General features: G+C 44.7%; 1 protein-coding gene across 1 annotated transcript in view; it reads left to right on the top strand.

Annotated features, from left to right (window-relative positions):
• The window catches only part of LOC8043170 (hemicentin-1), a 64475-nt gene that overhangs the window by 18742 nt on the left and 24227 nt on the right, over nt 1–21506 (top strand). Inside the window, exons 4-5 of the mRNA XM_040502038.1 lie at nt 3870–3980; nt 15816–16019. Coding sequence (XP_040357972.1) covers nt 3870–3980; nt 15816–16019 — 315 coding nt within the window. The remainder of the gene's footprint in view (nt 1–3869; nt 3981–15815; nt 16020–21506) is intronic.

A 21506-nucleotide genomic window follows, 5' to 3' on the forward strand; every position in this document is an offset into this window, starting at 1 on the left:
TGAGAAAACGAAGAATTAAAGAAAAATTTCTTCAAGTTCAAGAGAGGAATAGTCTTTTTCTTCTCCACTGGATGATATAACGTGATGGCAGCTGGCAGCAACTGGTTATTATTGTTATATCCCAAGGGACTTTACGATGAGATCTACTGGGACGACATCATGTGGTTAGCGTGCTGATGGCAATAGCTCCAATATTCAGGAGCCTGAAGTGCTGAGAGACCACTTGTACAAAGCAGGACTTGATCGAATTCCTCCTGAGTTTGCAACCTGGTTCCACCGTGTAAGGTTCTCCTCCTCGAATGTCTCATAGATTCCGGAAATTACTATGCGTCAGAAGTATCCCAGTAATTCCCCTTCCAACTAATGACTTCAAAGGGTTTTTCAAGACAGCACTGAGTAAGACCGATGGTCATGAGAAACGAGAGCCCTTTGAGCCATTATTTTTCGTTGATAGGCAAAACCGCCGCTACTGCACTTTCCCAACCAATTACGCAAATTGTGAAATGGCGAGTTGCGGATTATTGTCGAGTGATCATTTATGGCTGCGACATCAATAATTGCCTAAGACATAATAGGATAGAAGCCAGAACCCCCATAAGGAATGTTATGCTTCAATATCATTCTCAGTGGCCACACTACAGCTACACCCTATTTCAGCGTAACTTGAATTTCTACGCAAAGGGATTGGTGAGGGAGATGATGATGGCAGCAAGGTGGTTCCAGCTCAATTTAGTTTTGGGAACAAAGGAAGTCAAAGTGCAAGTTTTGGAATTCAGTGCGCCGATTTTCAAGTGGTGATTGGTGCGGAACGACCCATCTGTGAAAGCTGTAAAAAGAAATCGGCGTGAACTTTTGTTGGTTTAATGTGTTCGATGAAAAACGCATAACCTAAAATTACGACATCGCAAAAAAAAAAATTATCGAATAGATTTATGGTTTTCTTTATCTTCGACAAACTAGAAAAAAAAAATAGATTAACAAGGTTGATAAGGTAAACTTAGTAGAGCGCTTCTGGGTGGATTCAAGAGGGAGAACGAGCGAGTTGGCATGAGATATTCGGATGAAACATATTCATTCTTAAGGAGCAATAAACTCACTGGATCCTGGGGAAGTAGAGCCAAGCCCCCTGTATGGTCGCCATTTTGGTTCCCGGAATGAGCAGTTCCACCTTAGCATATCCATTCTTGGTGAGTCCACCCGATTTCCCGGTGACAGGTTGCTTTATTCCCTCTGTCTCGCGTGAGATGACACGTGGTGGCGCCAGTGTGCAAATAGCCCCCAGTCGCTTCCGTCTCTAAACCAGACGGCGGGTTTCGCAGTATTTCCGAAATCAAATGTACTCGTTATCTTCTTTAGATGGCCGCTTATATTGGTGCCAGACCTAATTCACTCTTATGATAAAAGAATGATGAGTAAAAAAATAAAAAATAAACGGAAACCGCAAGTCTGTCGGGGGTTCCAAATAGATGGCGCCACTCAGTTTGTGGCCAAAGAAAAAAGGGGCGAATCAAGACATTTCTTGAAAACCGAGATTTCGTTATCCACACACCGGCTAAACAAGTGCAGATCTTAGCAAGACCATCACACGCGGTGTCGGTGCGTGGCGGCATAGAAATTTCATTTTCATGTCTCGAAATACGCAAGGACAAAAATATCATTCTAAGAGATATGTTTAGATAAGCGTGATTGGTAAGTTGATTACATACACACTGCCAAAGACGCTTACATTGACGAGAAAAGCTTTTCGCACTAAGATGCTCCATGGCGATCTTAGCGCGACTGGTTCTGAACGAGCCTTTCGAAGCTACGAAGATTTTATTGGACCAAAATTTCGATTGCCATGGCAACTGAGACCAAACAGTCAATCTCCTGGCGAAGTTTGGTCGTCTATAGGTTAGTATGTATTTGTGTCCGGCTAGCAGACAGGGAAGGAAATACCGCTCCTTTCCCGGAATTCATTGACTTGATGGAGCACGTGAGACTTGTAGAATGGCAGTTTAAATAAATTCTTATCGAAAGAGAAGCTGATATGAAGAAAACCGAGCATGCGGTTAGGATTATTAGCAATATGGGCCAGGAAACCGGGCTGTAGGGTCCGCTACGCCCTGCTTATTGTCCCCAGAGTTCCGTGTTTACCAACACAAGAAACGTCTTCTTTGCTTCACGTGTCTCGATCGAGCATGGGGCAAAGATTGAGCGCGACTGGTGCGCGATTTCTTGCTGCGTCCGCGATAACCTTCACTCAATAAACACGAGCCCCAGTTGAAGGCTGACGCAACGTTCGGCTAAGTGAGTCGAGCGCTGCATCAAAACACAAACAAATAATCTATGTTGTTGTTGTGCCCATTTGTGTAGTTCTGCGTGTAGCCTCTAGGTGCGCGGCGGTTGGATCTCTTTCCCAATATTGAGTACGTCCTAGCCAGGAAAGGATATGGGTAACGTAACCAACAACACAGTTATTGTGTTACCATAAAGTCGACACAAATAGCGAGCATTGAATTGCATTATAATCAGACTGTCTCAACGTTAACGTGTGAGACATTCACTTCATATGTTGATGTTCCCTCGCCTTCCTTATGCTACTTCAATTTATTTTAAATTATCTTCTTAATTCACTTGTCTGGGCTTTTAGATATTGTTATCATAGCCATGTTTACATCTTTTTTCTTCTCCCACTATCGTTCAAGTTGCGAACCTGATGGCCGGCACGGCAGATGAGTGACCACAACTATGGGACCTTGGCGCTGTGGGCTAAGAGTAGATTGTACGTTGAAACTTGCGTGGTTTGAAGCAAATAATCGTGCTTGTACCTCAAGGTGTGGGCATGTGTTTAGTCTAACCCACAGTGTGAATGACTGCCTGCGTGTGTTCAGCGTGTACGTTACCACGGCGCATCTTGGAGCTCGTGTAGCAAAATATCCCGCTGCGAAGCCCGGGAAATTTGATTTTTTTTCCTCACATTTCTTCTCATTTTTACATAGATGACCAAAATTCCAGCGTATGCTCGTGTAATCGTTTCCATATGATGCACATTGAAGAATCAAAAAAAGCTGTCGTGTTGTAATGGCTGGCGTTGTCATGCCCCTTGATCAAGTCTAACTTTACGCTGTTTAAACATGAATAGAAAGTCTGACTTTCTTTTGTCTCATAACGTTAATCTTTCTTCGCTTCGTCGCTCTATCAAGTAACGAGCAAAGGTCTATCCGCTCAGTTAAAAAAAGGCTCGTAATAAACCTCTTAAAAAAAAAAAGCAACATTAGTGGTTGCCGTTTCAACATATGCAACATATGCAACCACGAAAGGGAAACTATAGAACACGTAATTTTAAGGTGCACGAACTTCACCCCACCCTTTTAGAAGGAAGGACTACGGATTTGGAGGGGGCACTGGAATTTACAGCCATGTATGGACGATTGGATAGGGAAAAAATTGCGGTAACTAAGAGGAGATTGGAAAATTGGTAGAAAAAATCGACGGAGGGGTCAAAAATAAGCAATGGAATCACTTAAAAAAAAGGGGGGGTTGTGTTTTAACAAAATTTATACAAATTTAAAGAAAAAAAAAGGGATGATGATATGTTAGGCTAGGTAGCGCAAGGTGCCATCCTGGGCACGAAGGGCGCGATTGGATCTGAACCCTGGTGGAACGCTGACGAAGCACTCGGGATCTCTAATAACCAAGCCGAGTTCACTCCGAAGTCTGTCGGAGCCCTTAATTTCTGTCCAACCCGTGCTCAAGATGCACGCTCTAACAACGGCTGATTCCGACAATTGACTCGGCAGCACGAGATGGAGCGCATATTTTGGAAAAGGATATTTCGGAACGTGGAAAAACCAACGTCCTTTGCAAAGAAATGTCTTCCTCCGCAGTTCCCCCGAAACGACCGGTGATCTTGGACGAGAACGAGACCAGGATCGAGAACACCACTCGTCCCTACCGGGAAGGGGAGGACATCACACTCACCTGCGACGTCTACGACGGTAAGCGCCCACTCCTCCTCCTAAAAGCGCAGTCATGCTGTTCGCACATCATTCAAAAATAAATGGTGTTAGCAGCAGACATGCCGACAAAATTACCATCGGACACGTCTCAAGCTTGTTCGTAGCATGTTGGCTTCATTCATGTTTCGATAGTGTCTGCAATCGTTTTCTGTTTCACCAATGGGACGGGATCGTCATGCATGCCCCAGACAGTAGCTGCGTTCGATTTACCGGTACCGATGCAGAAAAGGGTAGGGCAGTGTACTTCCGGTATCTGTAGTCAGATACGACCGGAAGTACACCGACCTGCACTTTTCTGCACCCGTGCAGGAGGTGCGGGTAAACCGAAAGCAGCTACTGCCTGCAGACGGTCTTTTGTAGAGGGCATGAGAAGCGTGGCCGAGGCTTCACGGCTTTTTGTCCAGAAGAGGCATCCGTACGCGCGGGCCCCGCTCCCGCAGCGGCGAAAGCTGGAACTGCAGTTGGTGTCCTCGGAAGGGGAGTGGCGCTACCTCTCGTGATGCCCTCTCCGCGACTCATCTGAGTCGCGGAGGAGGCGTGAGAGGTAGCGCAACTTCCTTTCCGAGCGCCAATCGTACTTGGAGCTTTCGTTGCTGGGTGTCGCTTTTATGTGAAAATGCGTGCGGTGAAGGGGAAGAAACTATACACCCCTTGGTTCTTGAGTGTCTGGCTCTTGCACCGGCAGCAGACCTCGGCACAAGCATCGAGCAAGGCTTCGGTTTTGCCGGGGAGAACACGCACGTGCACTGCTCAAAGTGGAGCCTGCTGGTGGTGCAGTGCATTGTTGAAATTCGACGGGTAAATACATTCTGCTTTCTGACTTTTTTTTTTTTTTTTGCGTGTCTATTTGGTAGACGTTTGATTCGAAAGGAATCGCCACATAAATACATCGCACATACATATATGCATGTGGTTGAAGATGGGGCTAGGTGGCGCCAGTCACCGCCAGATTCGAGGAGAACGGCCGCCATGCATCCATCCCTTCATCCATCGGTTCATTTTAGATTAAGGACACGCTTACTCTAGAAAAAAAAAAACGTGAATCACACCCCTATAAGTCTCACGGTGCAAAATCACTAATCACTGTTCTTCCTTATAATCAATTAACCACTCACAATGAACACGCTTCTCAATGAACAATGAGGGTGAGCATAATAATCCCGTTTCTCTGGATGCAATTACCGTAAAAGTTTCAGGGTATACAGGGCTTCCACTGCTCAGTTTATGTTGCAACTGACTATGCGGTGCGCAACTTCGTCTGCTTTTTGCGCAGTTGGTTGCAGTGACGTCGGAATGCCGAACTCCCATTCGCTCCGACTGGAAGGATTGTGTATACACTTAAAGGCAGCTATCATTGAGGTCTACGTATTATTCTTCTAATCGGAGCCAATCAGAGCTCGGCGTCGTTCTGACGTCACTGCAACCCCAGCACAAGAAGCAGACGAACTTGCACTCCGCATAGGTACCGACAGCCAAACTTTCTCAACTTGTAATTCCTCCAAATTAAAAAAAAAAAAAAAAAAAAAAAACTGCAGGGTGTGGCTTATTTACTACACGCCCCTTTCTTTGTGATTGGTTGTTTGGTGATTACATCGGTTGATGCCCCAATCTTATTGGCTGCGGAGTGATAATGAGATGCAAGGGGCTGGCCACACCCTGTGATCTTAAGCTGTTCCTGACTATGCCAAGAATCGCATGGGACACGCTGCTCTTGCTTGCGGATATGGTGTACTTAGGCAACAGAAGAAACAGACTGTTTATTCGCCCTTTCTCGCGTGAGTTAAAACGTGGTGACGCCAGTGTACGAATCATAGAAGTATTATAATGCACGTTAGACTTTTAACTTGCGCTAGTGTGCTGTCGCAAATTGTAGCAGACAACAACCAGTCGAACACTGATTTCCGGTAGAGCATTTTTATGGTGAAAGTGAGTGCAGTTTCTTGCTGCGCTCGACTATAAAAGCAGACATCCCGAATAATTCGTACGTACTAGGTAGCTGGGAACATTTCTCAGTCAGGCAGACGAAATAATTGCAGTTACGGCCTTTTCCTTTCAAATCAATTGCATTCAAAACGGAGCTGAAACGGTTTCGTACGTGCATTTATCTGAACTGTCGGACACTGTTAGAGCCGCCATAGCGTCGGCGCTTTCCAAGAGGGGAGATATACGTGCCAAAAAAACGAAGGACATCTGGAAAACGAGTAGAGGCGGCAAGACCCAAGCAGTAACGCTGGATCAGTAACTCCCTGTGCATGTACGATCAAAATAAAGTGAAGGTCCCTGTGCCAAGATGTTTATTCTACGTTGCAAATATCACCCACACGCTCGAAATCTCTGTGAGCAACCGGAAAACAGGCGTTTATAAAGCTGCCCGGGTTAGGAAATAATAAAAAACAACTTTCGTAGCCTATATTTTTTATTTTTACATTTTGAATGTTTTAAGCGCTCGTAAAGATGCAGGACGGGGTTATTTGTATATAGTGAGGACGTGCCTATCAGTAGTATATAAGCGCTACCGGAATGTTGGCGAACCTTGAACACACTCTACATTCCTTTCGATTTTTATTTTGCTTAGAATCGTCGCTCGTTTTCACACACCTGCCAAGGAACAGAGGTTTGGACCTGAAATATAGCGAAGTTTAACATCGCTCACTGGGCAATAAAAATACTGTAACAAAAGCAGTTACACTTTTACAGTGTTAATAAAGGTCCCGACTATTCGGTACGACCCAAATACCAAGTGTTCGCTATGTTATTTTCCGACGAAGAGACAAAATGCACGCGCCTTTTCCCATAGGAATACACAGGAGCACCGCGAGAGTAGATTGGTTGTGGATGAAGAAAGAATAAAACAATTAAAACAGGGACAACACAACCACATCTTTCATTGTCCCTGTTTTAATTGCTTTATTCTTTCTTCATCCATGACTTAAACCAACACGCTCTTCTCCCAAGCATAGATTGGTTGCTGTATGCTTCGATTGAAATCCCGGAAGTCGCATAAACACTAGGGCCAGTTGGACCTCTGGCGTACATAATAAGAGCTCCACGGTACAAATAGCCCCCAACTACTTCCAGTTCTGGACTAGATGGCGGGTTTCGCAGTATCTGCGAAATCAAATATGCGCGCTATCTTCTGGAGATTACCACTTAAAGCACTGTCAGATCTAATTCGCTCTAATAATAAAAAAATGACGAGTCAAAATTTAACAATATAGGTGATTTGGAAGTTTTACGAGGCTACCCAATAGATGGCGTAGCGAGGTTTAATGCCAACAACAAAAACTTTCAGCCTTTCCACTCTGGCGAAGAAGGAAGACCAGCGGAGCTGTGCAATGGAAAGTAATGGCCGGCCGCATGTCGGGAAGCCAGAGTGGAAAGGCTGCCGCCATCTATGAGCGACGGCGGCAAGCCAAGTATCTGGTTGCCGCCTTCGCTCGTAGATGGCGGTAGCCGTCCAGAGTGTTGTGTCGACATTTCTTTCCGGGGGGCATGATCCTGGGGAAACTAGCCCTTAACAGCTCCGCTGTAAAAGAGTGTATACAAATAAGCCAGCACTTGCCCGTACCTTGTGTGGGCACTGCATGCATGTTCGCAGAAGCCAGATCTGAGAAAGCAAAAGCATCTGCGCATGCGCGGTGCCGACAGAAGCGCCACCGTAGTGGTGTGACGTCAGAAAGTTGAGTTGGGGTATAATCGGCAAGCGCCAAACAGGGTCTCGTTTTCACTAAAGCAACCAGAACGGGACCCGTAAGGAATGCAAACGTTAATAAGTAACAAAAAAAAATTGTTTTCTTCTTCGCAAGTTACATAACATTGTTTTCCAATCCGGAACTGTGCAGCTGACATACAGCAAAAAATGCCGAACGAAATGAAGCACTCTACAACCCGCGTGCGTTTGAGGTTATGAAGCCTATTTGTCTTCGTTGAAAGCTCGTTCCGCCGACAGATGTCGGTGCGCTCAAAAGGCTGGAAACAGTAAGTGCGCTCGAAAGCCTCGAATAAGTAATCTAAGAAATACCCAACCGCTCCCACTCACCAAAACCTTCCGTTGCCTCGCGTTCCTCCACAAGCTTGTTCCTTGTAGAAGGAACAGCGGAAACCGCCGATTTCCAGCGTTTGGTGCTCTTATTTCGCATTCGGCAAGGAGGGCGGTCTGGAAGATTCCCAAATTGCTGAGGTTCGAACCCATCCCCCCCCCCTCCCCCGCCTAGTGAGTCGTGAATATGTGATGTCGTCGTCGAACGTCTAGGCAGAAAATGTCCGCAAGATTCGTTCGACCGCGAGCGGAAATATGTAAAGAATCTACGAAGCCGGCGGTTCTGGAACGAGTCCACCCCCTGCCCCCCTTTCAACCCCCTCCTCTCCCCTCACTCGCGTGCTTCTGTGCCTCGGTATACTCCATTGCTCTGTTTCGATTTTGCTTATTTAAGGAACCCACCCGAGCGATGTTTCATAAATTGCGGCTCTTTTTCTCCGTTCCGCCACCGCGAATCCGCCAACAGTTTTATCGAAGCGAGCGTCGGTGTACAGTGTAGAGCGTGTTCGGGGATCCATATATGCTCCGCTCACCTCTAAGCTGACAGTGCGGTGGAGGCTACGTTCCCTCTTCGACCAATCGCGCGTCCATCTTTAGCCACGTGATCGTACTCCGGCTCCTACCCCCGCGCAGGGCGGGGTCAGGTGATGAAAGGGAGGCGGCTCATTGGTTGGGCGAGCTCGCTGCTGCTACCTCACTATCAGCTTAGGGGTGGACGGAATGCGGCTGTTACTGCAGTGTTTCTTTTTAACCGTTTCACTGAAAAGTTTAGATTGGTAGAGGTTAAGGCCCGGCGGCCCTTTTTGCAATGCACAATTCACGAAGGGGTCGCACGTATAAGGCCATCTTGGCCGCACGTAGACATGCAGCGTGCCGACAGCGGTGGCGGCGACATTTATTTCGGGGAACGCATAGCCTGCCCTTAAAAAATTCAATAGTCTCGGAACAAGTAGGCGCAAATAATAATTGTGCGAGCGACGCACGACCCAGTATTTCGGTTGGTCATTAATTATGCTTTGTTTGGCCAAATGCCTCATCTTGACTGCCTTTTTTTTTAAGTATTGAAGTATATTTTTCTAGAGTATAGCTGCGTCTCGACTTGAGTTTGGTTGGTGATGCATTGCACTTTGTTGGACCGATTTCTTTATTTGCCTTCTTTTTTTCTTTTTTTGATGTTAAAAGATATATTTTTGGGGGTATCGTTGCCGCTCGTCTTCATCAATTACTCTCGGTTTTTTTCCCTTTTTATTACTACAGACATAGCGTACTGCGATTAAAAAGATATATATATAAACAAATGCATCTCCTTGGCGCGCGCGCGCGCGCGTTGTGTGTGTGTGTGTGTGTGTGTGTGTGTGTGTGTGTGTGTGTGTGTGCGTGCGTGTGTGTGTGTTTAATAGGAGTCCTGGATGTTTACTTCCAGTTATATTAGAAAGGAGGCCTCTTTATGAGGCGAATATTTATAGATAATTTATATCCGAGAAATGTCAGTTCCTCTAGGAGTTCGTAGAGCAGGTCCTAAATTAATCGTTCTTCTTCACTGAAAAAACTCAAAGATGCACGCGGTAATTTTTGTCTTTACTAAAATGTTCCTTTTTGTGATTGATTATGACAAAGTAACGTAAAACGTCGCCTTGTGTGTCACATAATTATGTATTTTGACCTTAGAAATGCACTAACAAAATAAAGCAAAATGTTTTTCTTCCAAATGTTGCTCAAAATAAATCACTCATATAAACAGGGTGTCACAAAAAAAAAAATAGTTTTTTTACCGCAAAAATAAACTTGGCATCGCTGAACGCTCATTCTCCGCCCAAAGGTACACTCTAAGAAAAAAGGGAGGAGAAAGGTAGCAAAAGCGACTGTTCCTCCTTGTTGCGGACAAGTTGCCCAGAGAAGAGAGGAACGGCAGTTCAGATGAAAGGAGGAGGGCGAGTTCCTCCTTGTTCAGTTGGCGCAGGGGTAGAACATCGCGCTACTGACCAAGTGGTCAACGGTTCGATCCCCAGAAAGTAATTTTTTTTTTAATTTTTTTGTTTTTTTTGTTTACCAAAACACATATAAACACACCCAGACCTATGAAAGGAAAATTAAAGTCCTTATTATTCTCCGAGACGTTTTCCTCCTCCAGGCAGACCGGAGAAAGCTTTCGCCCTCCCGACCCATCTTCTTTCGGTTTCGTTTTTCGAGCACATCGCGCACGTTGTTTAATAAATTAATGTTGAGTTGATTGAGCTTCAGCGGCAGCGAAGGCCGCCTGTAATTCCGTCTTCTAGTCCAAACGTGCAGAACATTTCGGTTGCATTGACGTTTTTACCACTAATTTTATCAAACGAGCTAACGAAGCCGCTAGAAACAGCGAAGTTCCGGAGCAGTGCCAGCAGCGCTACATACACTGGGTAAGACGGCCGTCTCCAATTTGCGGGACACACGCGGAACTACAGCCCTACAGCCTGCTACAGCAGCGAAACCACGAGGAACTGTGTCGACGTTTTCGACGTTATGGAAATCGCGGGAACTGCGTCCAAGAAAGGCAGGTTTTCCTGCCGGCTGCCAGGGTGCCTTCCGCGCTGAGTTCGGTTCCGTCGTCCCGTGCCGAGTGCCAACCGGCGTTCAACGTGATTCTTCTGCGTGTCAGCAACATCGTCAACGTGGTTCTGTATTTCTTCGTGTCAGCGACATTGTGATGGCAGTGTTGTGGGTTGTGAACAGAAGACTGGAATTATCGCCGATGTGACCGTGTGTTCGCGTATCAGTGCTGTAACAACAAGATGAGATGACGTAAACTGTCGGGCATTGATGCCGCTGGTCGGGCCGTTATCGGAGGGGCCGGGGTGTCGCAGGATGACATTCCGCTTTACATTAAAGAGTTTAAAACCACTTGAGGGATTAGGTGCAGTCGATCGACGTGTGGATAGTCATGTTGGAACGCTGGTCTGAACGGTAAGCTCCTATCGTACAGTGGCCAATGTGACTCGGTCCCCGAGAGCGATTGCGCTCTGGGGAAAAGACAACACTACGAAAGTATGACGGAAAGTACGTATATTTATAATGGAAGTTTAGCATAAAAAAAAAGACAGGCAAAATCGAAAAAAAAAAAACGCTATCCTTTAATTTACTGTTTAAATATATTACGGTTCCTGTAGAAAATGCCCTCTAAGTGGCGCGCTGGGATGAGCGCTAGAAGTTTTCGAGCTCGCAACGGCGCAGCTCCGTAAAAGTCGCGGCTTTGACTGCATTCAAGTTGATCGAAAAGCGATTTCTGTGCCCGTGAAGCATCACTTCCAGCTGAGTGGATATCCGCTCTAGAGAGATTAATTCAAGACGGCAGTTGCAGCTTTGCGCGAACAGCACAAATAGAAAAACGAACACCACAATATAAATACTGGCTACGAAGGGCCGTGCGGGAAAACAAACTCATGGCTTGGAACCACATTGGAGCGGCTCGATTTATTGGCTTTCAAATAATTATGGCATGATCGAGCGTCTTCTTTTTAACAAGAGATTCATCCCTTGAGCCATTAAAAATAGCCCCAGATGTATGACATTGCTGGAAAAAAATGAACATGTTCGGAATATTTTTTTTTGCTTAGGGAGTCACCGAAAAATTCCGTACGTTCAAAACGACCACTATTAAAGACGGAAACGCAGGACTCGGTAGTAGTGATCGGGGTAGTGTGCTGTTGTATTGATGTTTGTATGTGCGATGCCTGTGTATGCGTTAAATATATGTTGACCTGATGTTTGTAGTGTGCGCAACGTGTCTACATGTGTTAGAGATTCCGTAGGAAAGGAAACGCAATTGTGGCGTAAGAAAATAAATTTTTTTTTTTTTTTGTAAAACATGAATTGGGCGGCACCTAGCGCCACCTAGCCTAGCTACGTGCGATTACTCTGCTTGACCCTGCCATGTGGTGGCAAGCGATTTAACATCCTTTTACGCTACGCGGCTACGCCATAATTTCGTGTTACCGTGCTGAGATAAGCCAAGAGGTTGCTTCGGATTTGCTTTTTTTTTAGAGCGGCTTTTGGTTTTGCGGGCGAATGGTTTTCACTCCTCCGTGATGTGCGGTTGACGCAACGGTTGACGAAGGAATTGTGGCTCGAGGAATAGCAAAGGTAGGACATAAAGTGCGCGAACTGAGTGCCGGTTGTCTCCGTTGAACATCGCAGTGCTGTCGACGAGAAGACTGAGTGACTGCATGCTTTCAAAACGTAAGTTTCTTTACCTGCAGGGGTAAAGAAACTTCGGAAATAAATACAGTTCGCGGAAAGCTCGTGTTACGTTTTTATTTCCTGCTCCTCTCGCTTCGTGCAATAGACTTAGTGTTCTCGTTAAGCCTTACCGAGCTCGATTTGCTCGATTCGTGGCCGCCATAATGAGATGCAGTCCACGGAGGAACTTTTCCTCCCCTGCTTAAGGGACGAAAGTTTCTCCCTTTCTGAAGGAACATATGTGTCAAGAGCGTTCCTCCCTTTAGGGAGGACTATACTGACCCTTTTTTCTAAGAGTGTAGTGCTAGAGGTCACAACCAAATGCCAAAGTTTCAGCCCGATCCGACACCTTATTGAAAAGTTATACGTAATTTTCTGAAAATTTCAATGGGAGAATGGCGGCCGACGGAGTTTTCGAATACATGAGGCTCTATGCCACCAGAAACCGAAAACGGGCCAAAATGGGCTCCATTTTTCCATTGAAATATTTTAGAAAGTACCTTATAACTTTTGAATAAGGTGTCCGTTCGGGTTAAAACTTTAGCATCTGGCTGTGACCTTTGGCCGAGAATGAGCGTTCGGCGATGTCTAGTTTATTTTTGCGGTAAAAAACAAAAACAAAAGAAAAACATGTAATTTTTTTTTTTTTGCGACAGCCTGTACATTTTACGAAAAGCATATTAGGTTTTGGCTCTACTGCTCGTGCGTGAAGTGAAAAGCTAACCCGTATTTGGTAAGCTCTAAGGGTAACAATTTATATTATTCAGTATCTGGAGAAATTAAATAATAATCAAATCGTTTTATGGTAAATTTAAAGGGTAAGTTAATTCATGCTAAATGGACGTACTTGTTTAAATACCCTAGTAAAAAATCGTATCTGTATAAGACATTTCTTGGTCCAATAAACGCATAATTCAAAATAAGATCATATAATAGCACACAAGAACCTTATATGAACATATAAGAACAATATAATATTATATAAACAGTTATAAGAAACTCCTAAAAAGTTTCTTATAACTTTATATTGTTCTTATATGTTCTTGTTAAGTTCGTGTGTGCTTTTATTTAAGCATATGCGTTTATAGGATATATAGGATGTTTTATTGGGGTACTCGTTTAAAAACTATTAAGAGGGTATTTCTATATTTTTAAGCAAATTTTCTTGAACAATAACAAAACAGACCGCTTTGTTACACGTGGCATGATATCTCCCAGTGTTATGTCAGGCTGAAAATTAAAACAAAGAACTTGTTTTTTTAAAAACATCCTCTAGACTTCGTCATTGAAGCGTATAAAGAATACCCCCAACGACGATTATAATAGGAACGTTTAGCTAATCTTTACCGTGTTCCGCGTACAGCATTACCGGAGCCTTTGGAGCATGCTTTTAAGAGCGCGCCCAGGTGATACCATGACACCTGGGTGCTCGCTTAAAAGCATATGCTTGAAAAACTCCGGTAGTGCGGTAAGCGGAACACGGTAACGGTTTGCTAAAAGTCTCTAATAAATAATAATAATATTGCTTTATGTTGCTTGTACCCACAAACTACTCTATCGGTCTCCTGGATGGTGCACTGACATCAAACGACAGAGGTTAAACAAACCAAACTAAAAAAAGATGCAAGACATGCCTTGGCATGCTCAGAAAGGTGACTGTCATTTACGCGGACTTTGATTAAAATTATGAAATAGTGTAGACGTATTAAATATGTTTTAATGCAAATTTTTGTGTGTATTTTTATACAGCCGGAAGTTAGTCTGCCTTAGTGGGCGTCTGGTGTCTCAGCTGTAGATCAGCAATTTAGCCAGTGCGGCGCAACCGCTAGCCTGGCGTCTTAAACGTGCACCATGCAGTAGTGATACACGACCGCACGACCGTACGATGCTCATCCAGATCGAAACGGGCAGGGGTGGGGATTGAACCCAGGATCCCTGGGTTCTGCAGCGCGAGCTTTCGCTTCACGTGCTCCGAGCTGGTGTGCGCTAGCCCTCTCGGCCACCGATCTTTTTTTTCTTCTTTATTGCATGGAAGCACAGACGGTGGGCATATGGGTCAAAACTGCAACTCGGCCAGTGATCTTTTGTTTTTCTTTATTGCAAGATTTCGACAGTGAACAAAGATTCACAATGCACGATACATTTCACTTGAGCATGTACAATATTATATTGACGACGTTAGTGAAGACGGCGATAAAACGCCGCCTGTTAGGTTTTGAGAGGCGGTGAGAATTGTTAAAATTTTCTGATCATCGACAGCTTCAAAAAGGCAGATAACCACTCCAGTTCCAGACATACTCTCTGATGCACAGCTGCTATCAAGTTTACATTTTCAATGAAATAATACCGTACCGGACGGGCATCCAGATCCGCACGACGAGCTGCCATCTTGCATCTACCAATAGCATGCAGGCCCAGTAAAATTACGATGTCATATTGAAAAGGAACGCCCTCCACAGATGAGAAACGTATAAATGTTGTAATCTTTCTGGATAGTTGTTAAAGGGGACATAGAAAACATACACGACAGATACAAAGTTGAGACGCTACGGCTGCGCCGTGATGGGACATGCAAATATATTGACCGTAATAAATCCAGCTTCTATACACTTAGAAAATTTTTATTTTTTCCGAGAACGTAAATACAAGATGGTTTATAAAGAAAAAATCTGAGTATGATACAAATGTTTATAAATATGTCTTTACGTGATGCATTTAATATACACGAATTACATGAATAAAAACTTTAGTGAAGACTTAATCCTAAAACAAATATGCTGTCTCGTTTACCTATGAAAAGGAGGATTAGTAACAAATGATTGACACTGCTAGTGACAGATGGCAAAACATAAAGAAAAAAAGGTGAAAGCTTCTTTGAAATAAATATCCGAAAGCACATCTGGCAGGTCCGAACGTGTGTGGTACGATATTTGAGTAGCACCATTAATCAGACGGTATTCACGCTTTTCCTTCTTGTGCACAAAAAAAAATATTCTTTTTTTGAATTTACGTCTATTAAATTTGAGTAGGATGAATGCATCACCTAAAGACATATATGGGAAAAAGTTTTAAATTCACTTCATTCCTTGGTTTATTTATACGCAATATGGCCTTAAGATGGAGTATATACATTGTCTTATCTTACGATGAACTAAAGGCCAAAGCCACGGCCGCCAGGTCCAATCACGTTCCACGCTAAACTGTGACATGCCTAGCATTGATTAGGGGTGGACGAATAATGATCCGAAACCAAAAACGCTGCCTCATTTCTATAGCTTCGACACTGCAAGCAGCCAGTATACCTTTTTTTCAATGCAACATTGTTGAGTCACTCACTTCTATTGGATTCGAACCACTGTCCGCCCATCCCCATCTGTGATCCGAGACGCGAGCACTGATACGTGCATCAAATCTCAATACCACGCAATTTCTAAGTGGCTCGTAATTAGACCTGGCGGGCCGTTACCTTTTGCCTTCAGTCCATCGTAAAGTGAGACAAAATATGGAAGCTGATTCAAAGTAGGATGTTATAAGTAAGCGCTGTCCCTCTTGATACGCAGGGAAACCAGAGCCCGTGGTGACCTGGTGGCGAGGGTCTGAGCTCCTGCAGCAAGTTCTCAGTCGGACACCCAACGGGAATCCCAGGGCCACGCTGTTCCGACTGAGGTTGTCCAGGGCGGACTACATGGCCAGACTCACGTGCAGGGCCGTGAACAGCAACATCAGCGAACCAGTGTCCACGAGCATCATCGTCAACATGAATCGTAAGCACCCCAGAGAGTCGACGTTAAAGGGGCGATGCAACAATTTTTGTACTTTGCGCAAATACTGCTTAGAACGGATCCCTGACATTAATGACCTATGAAACATGCGTTCGTTTTTTCACCCCACTCAATAGAAGTCCCAGAAAAAAAATTAAAGAAAAACGAGCAGCGCTCACTCCCTCAACTCGCAGCCAGAACAAGCGGCCACGTGATCTGGAGCCGATTATATGCCGCCAATGTAGATCATAGCCACGCGCTGGGGTTGGCAAAGCACAGGGCACGAGCTGAGTTCCAGATATTGTTATGGCTCGGCTATTGTCGTCATTGCAGCGATTGGACACGGGCCACTACCCGAATGCTTCTCGAGCTAGCAATTATCACGTGCCCAAATCGAATGCCCACGCAATGCTCGGGTCCAATCTATGAACAGCATTCAATTATCGTCACTTGGGGGTTCTGCGATCCCCCCATTACGTCATCAAATTTTGCAAAAGAGAGATTGAATGAAAATGATCGCTTTTGTCCTTGAAATTACACCGCAACAAAGGAGTTTCTTGGCCAGCGGAGTTGCGTGCGAGTATCCTTGAGCCCCACTAGTGCCAGTAAGCTCGTGTAAAGTGAAAAACATTCCAACTGAATATCGTTGCACAGCTCCTTTAGGAACATACCTTTTTTCAAACGTCAGTGTAGCCACCCTGCCCAGAGCCAAACTCGACGCTCCAATGGCGGCACTACACAGTTCCTCCACGCCAGGAAAAGCGAACGTTTTCGAAAGCACTAAGCAGAAAGCGGACAATCGATTGTATCAAGTTGATCCTTGTGCTTGGGTTCCGATGCACGAGGTTGAGGGTGATTGTACTTAGGCGGTCTTGTTCTGCAGGGTGTCCCCGAAAAATATGCGCAGGGTTTTTTTGCCGCAAAATTCAACTACGTTTTGCCGAATGCTCATTGTCCGCCCAAAGGGGGCGCTGAAGACCCGAACCAGATGACAAACTTTTAGAACGAACCGATATTATATTCAAAAGTTATAGGTGATTCTCCGAGATTTCATTGAGAAAATGGTGGCCGACGGAGCTCTCGAATACATGGAGATTTATGGCGGCAAAAACCAAAAAATGGGCGAATGTGGGCGCCGTTTTCATATTGAAATTTTTTGAGAAAATCACGCAACTTTTGAATAAAATGTCAGTTCGTGCTAAAATTTTAACACCTGCATTGTTCGGACCTCTAGTGCATTTTCTGGGCGGAGAATTACGGTTCGGTGATGTCTAGTTTATCCTGTGCGGTAAAAAAAAAAAAAACATAAAAAAACTGTGATTTTTCGGGGAGACACCCTGTACTGTCACCACCATTGCTGCGGAACACATTAGAGCTTCTAGAACCGCTACAAGATCGCTCTGACCTATGAAAACTGTTTTTGAAGACGTAAGCAGACAAGCTGGATTCACATTTGTCTTTTCCCTAAATTACCCAAGCTCCAAAAAAGCAATTGGGCTGTGTGTGTGTTTACACAGCCTAGAGCTTAGTCTGCCTCAACAGGCGACTTGTCTCCCAGCTGTAGATGCGAAATTTAGTCAGTGCAGTACAAATCGCTAGCCTAATGTTTTTCACGTGCACCACGCAGCACCACGCAGTAGTACGACCGCACGCCGGTACGATGCTCATCTAGATCGAAACGGACAGGGGAGATGATTGAACTCAGGATCCCTGGGTTCTGCAGCGCGAGCTTTCGCTCCACATGCTTCGAGCTGGTGTGCGCTAGACCACCGGGTCACCGATCGCCCTACCCAAGCATTAAAGGGGTCATGAAACGATTGTCCTACTTCTTCCTCCTTAGCTTTAATCCTCAGCTCATATGCGAATTGTGAAATCACGTGGTCGTGACATTCCTTTGGCACCGGTGCGATGACTCCTAGCTTCCACCGTGCTTTTTATGCACATCATAGAACTTGTCATTCCCCAGTGACAATAAGTTCCGTCAGGGCACTCATTGGCCACGAACGCGAATCCAAATATTCGTCGACGGATTTATTGTTGACGAGCGCATACATCCGAGTGGCGCAGTTCTCGTGTCCAATGCGTGAGCTGGGCTCTGCTGACGTCAGTTTGGCGCCGGTGACGCGCTTTTGGAGCCGTGGATGTATCATAGTGAGAAGGCGGAAAGCTTTCGAAGGCAAGAAGGTACAAAATAGTCCGCTATATTTTCAAATGTTCGTACCGAAAAGCTGGCTTTTGACTTTCTAGCCTCATTCTTTTGGCCAACTAAACGATATGCAATTAGTAAAGTCCCAATTTAAAATCCTTCATCCCAACCCAAAATTCGTTTCATGGCCCCTTTAAGGAGCAGGCTGCGAGCTTAGTTATGCGCGGTGCACATGCTCCCGTCTGCAGTTCCTGGTCTTTTCTAATAGAAAAGCTTAAAATACATGGCATCTTTCATTCGTCAACGCCTTATTTTGGGCATTAACTTTAAATATTTAATAAAGGGAAGGCCAGCGGGTGCGGCGCGGGTATCTATATTCCCAGCTTGTTCCTTGTTACTTAAGCAATTCAGAAATAGGTGTATTACTTTTACAGTTCAGGTTTTTGTTCGAATAATTTTGTTGATTGCTCTCAAAATATCAGAAATTATACAGGCATGTTAAAGATGGAATGAAAATAAGGTATCCTTGATCCACTCACGACTTTGCGGCGTGCGCATGGCTTGCAATGACATCAGGTCGGAAGCCGTCGTGGTGGTCTTTCTACTGAGCACATACCTTCTGCGGCACACCTTTGGCCTCACGAAATGCGTTTTTTTTTTTTTAATTAAGAACAAGTAGCAGTGACCACCAGCCTTGTGCAACGGCGTTATATTCAGGTCATGTATAAGGTGCGCACAGCAGAGTGTACTCTTTAAAACGATCCGGCCAAATCTGCGCCTGCACGCAGGAAACTAACTTTCACAGAATATGCGCTGCGGTGGTCAGCTTTACTTTGGGACATTTTAAGGCGTAGTCCTCTGCTTGTAAGAAATGAGACAAACGAACTTGCCAAAGTCAACAGCCGTTGCGTTCGCATATTACCAAGTTAGCGATGGTAGTAACTTGTTGCGCCACCTATGGAAAGGCGCAGCGAGCTGACTGCGTACTTTGTTCTCAATTCTCAGAACTGCTGTATATCTGATCTTTAGGTTTCCTTAATCCCGTTTATCTTTTTCCGGCTCTAAATTGCCACCCGTAATTATTGAGCTCGGACAAGATCTTCGTCTTTCCAACATTCAATGTTCTGTGCGTTCATGAACACTGTGAACTCTATTTAAAGGTGTCCTTGAACGTTTCATTTTATAGGCCAATGATACTTCCCTGCACAACATTTTTAAAGTTGGCTAGGGCCACGCACAGTCCCCTAAACTTAAAGCGACCAGGGACAACATTTTGTCAGCGTCCTGTTGGTCATCGCCGCTCACGGATCGATCCGCGATTGAACGCCTACCACGGCTTGCTGTCTTCTACACACGACAAGACTCGAAGGACCTGAGGCGAAGCTCGCAGAAAGCAAACACCAGCAAGAAAATGTCGGCCGTTACAGAAAGAAGTACATAAAAAAAACACTGCCGAGGTAGCGGAGGGCCGCAGCTGTCGATTTCTTCGACCAGATGTCCGGACAAAGTCCATCGCTGACCCAGAAGCGGGAAAAAGAAATGGGGAGTTCGTTTGCTTCGCTCGCCGTTGTCCGTTCCTCTGTCCACGTTGTTGTCGCCTGATGTGGTACACCGTGCAAGGCTGAGATGGGCCATGATCCAGTAAAACACCGAGAACGTGTCACGTGATATTGATCTAAGCGAATGGCTGTGCTTGATCGTGATGTCACATGGTGCGCTGTTGGTCTCTTTATCGGACTCGTTTTCTCAGCACTGTCTAATCCTGAAACGTCGTGTACCGACGAGTAAAAAGAAGCTGGCTGTCGAAATGAAAGGTTTGGAGCAAAATTGCGGTTGGTATGTCTGCGATGTGGTCGATAAAAGTAGGGCCCCTAAACGCCCAGTGCTTACCAAACATCGTTCTCTATTGTCGTAATCCTAGAGGACAGGTCGATTTTGTCTAAGGTACGCCATGAACTTAGCAAACATTGAAACACGGGTGCACTCAGCAAGCACTCTACGGCGTTCAACAACAGTTTCTGGGTTTGCAGGGCACGTATTTCGTAAAAGTGGTTCTTCAAATTGCTCGAATTAAATTAGGATTCTATATTCGTCTTATTTTGGATTGAACTTGGGGGAACAAGGGTCCGCCACCGTGCCCAGGGGCCACTACCATCCGCCCAAAGCCGACACAAAGCCCCAAGCGCGCAACAGCGCGTGAAGTATATGCGCGAGAAACGCCCCTTTAGTTATGCACATATTTAACCTATCGCTGAGGAATGGTGTTTTCCCATGTCTTTGGAAAAGGTCAGTGATAGTGCCAATACACAAAGCCGGTGACGCGTCTAGGGTAGATAACCACCGCTCCGTGTCTTTGTTGTGTTCTTTTTCAAAGGTTTTTGAGATAGTTTTACATACCCGTCTTTCTTTTTACTTTTGTCGAAAACTAAGCATCGTTCAGCATGGATTTATAAAAGGGCGTTCAGTAGAAACGAACCTTTGTTCTCTCCTTGAGTATACTGTCCCATTTGTTCTTACACGTGCGCAAGTTGATATTGTGTATTTTGACTTATCAAAAGCCTTCGATAAGGTAAATCAAGACTTACTCTTGTATAAGCTCTCTTTATACGGTGTTTCGTCGTCTCTTTTAAACTTACTTCGTAGTTATCTGTCGGATAGAAAGAGTAGAATAAGAATCTTGAATAGCTTCTGAGATGTATTTGCTCCAACTTCGGGAGTCCCTCAGGGATCGAATTTGGGGCCGCTACTTTTTCATATATTCATCAGTGATATAGAATTGTGCATACAAAATGCGAAACTGCTCTTACTTGCGGACGATATTAAGCTTTATCTTAGTATCCAGTCGGAAGACGATTGTGCTCTTTTGCAAGAAGACGTATCACGTATCTCAAACTGGTGCTCATGTAACTTTTTGCTGGTCAATCCAGATAAAACAAAAGTGCTATCTATGTGTAGAAAACGCGAAAGAATTTTACATCAATATTTTATCGGCAATTCCACTATTGAACGTGTGGAACAAGTTCGTGACCTTGGTGTTTATTTCGATAGTAATCTTACCTTTTCATATTATGTTACACAAATTGTTGCTTCTGCCTTTAGAACAATGGGGATGATATCACGTCTGACGCATGATTTTTCAAATATACTGTGCGTAGTTCGATTGTTTCGTTCCCTTGTACGAGTTAAACTTGAGTTTTGTGGTTCAGTGTGGAATTCGCTAACAATGACCGACGCTGCACGGATAGAAAGAGTTCAGTTGCGATTTATACGCCTTGTTTACGATAGATATTTTGATAGAAAATGTTATTTTGATTATGAATACCTCCTTAGAGAACTTTCACTCC

Source organism: Ixodes scapularis, unplaced genomic scaffold (genome assembly GCF_016920785.2).
Source record: "Ixodes scapularis isolate PalLabHiFi unplaced genomic scaffold, ASM1692078v2 PGA_scaffold11__112_contigs__length_91849675, whole genome shotgun sequence".
NCBI lineage: Eukaryota > Metazoa > Arthropoda > Arachnida > Ixodida > Ixodidae > Ixodes > Ixodes scapularis.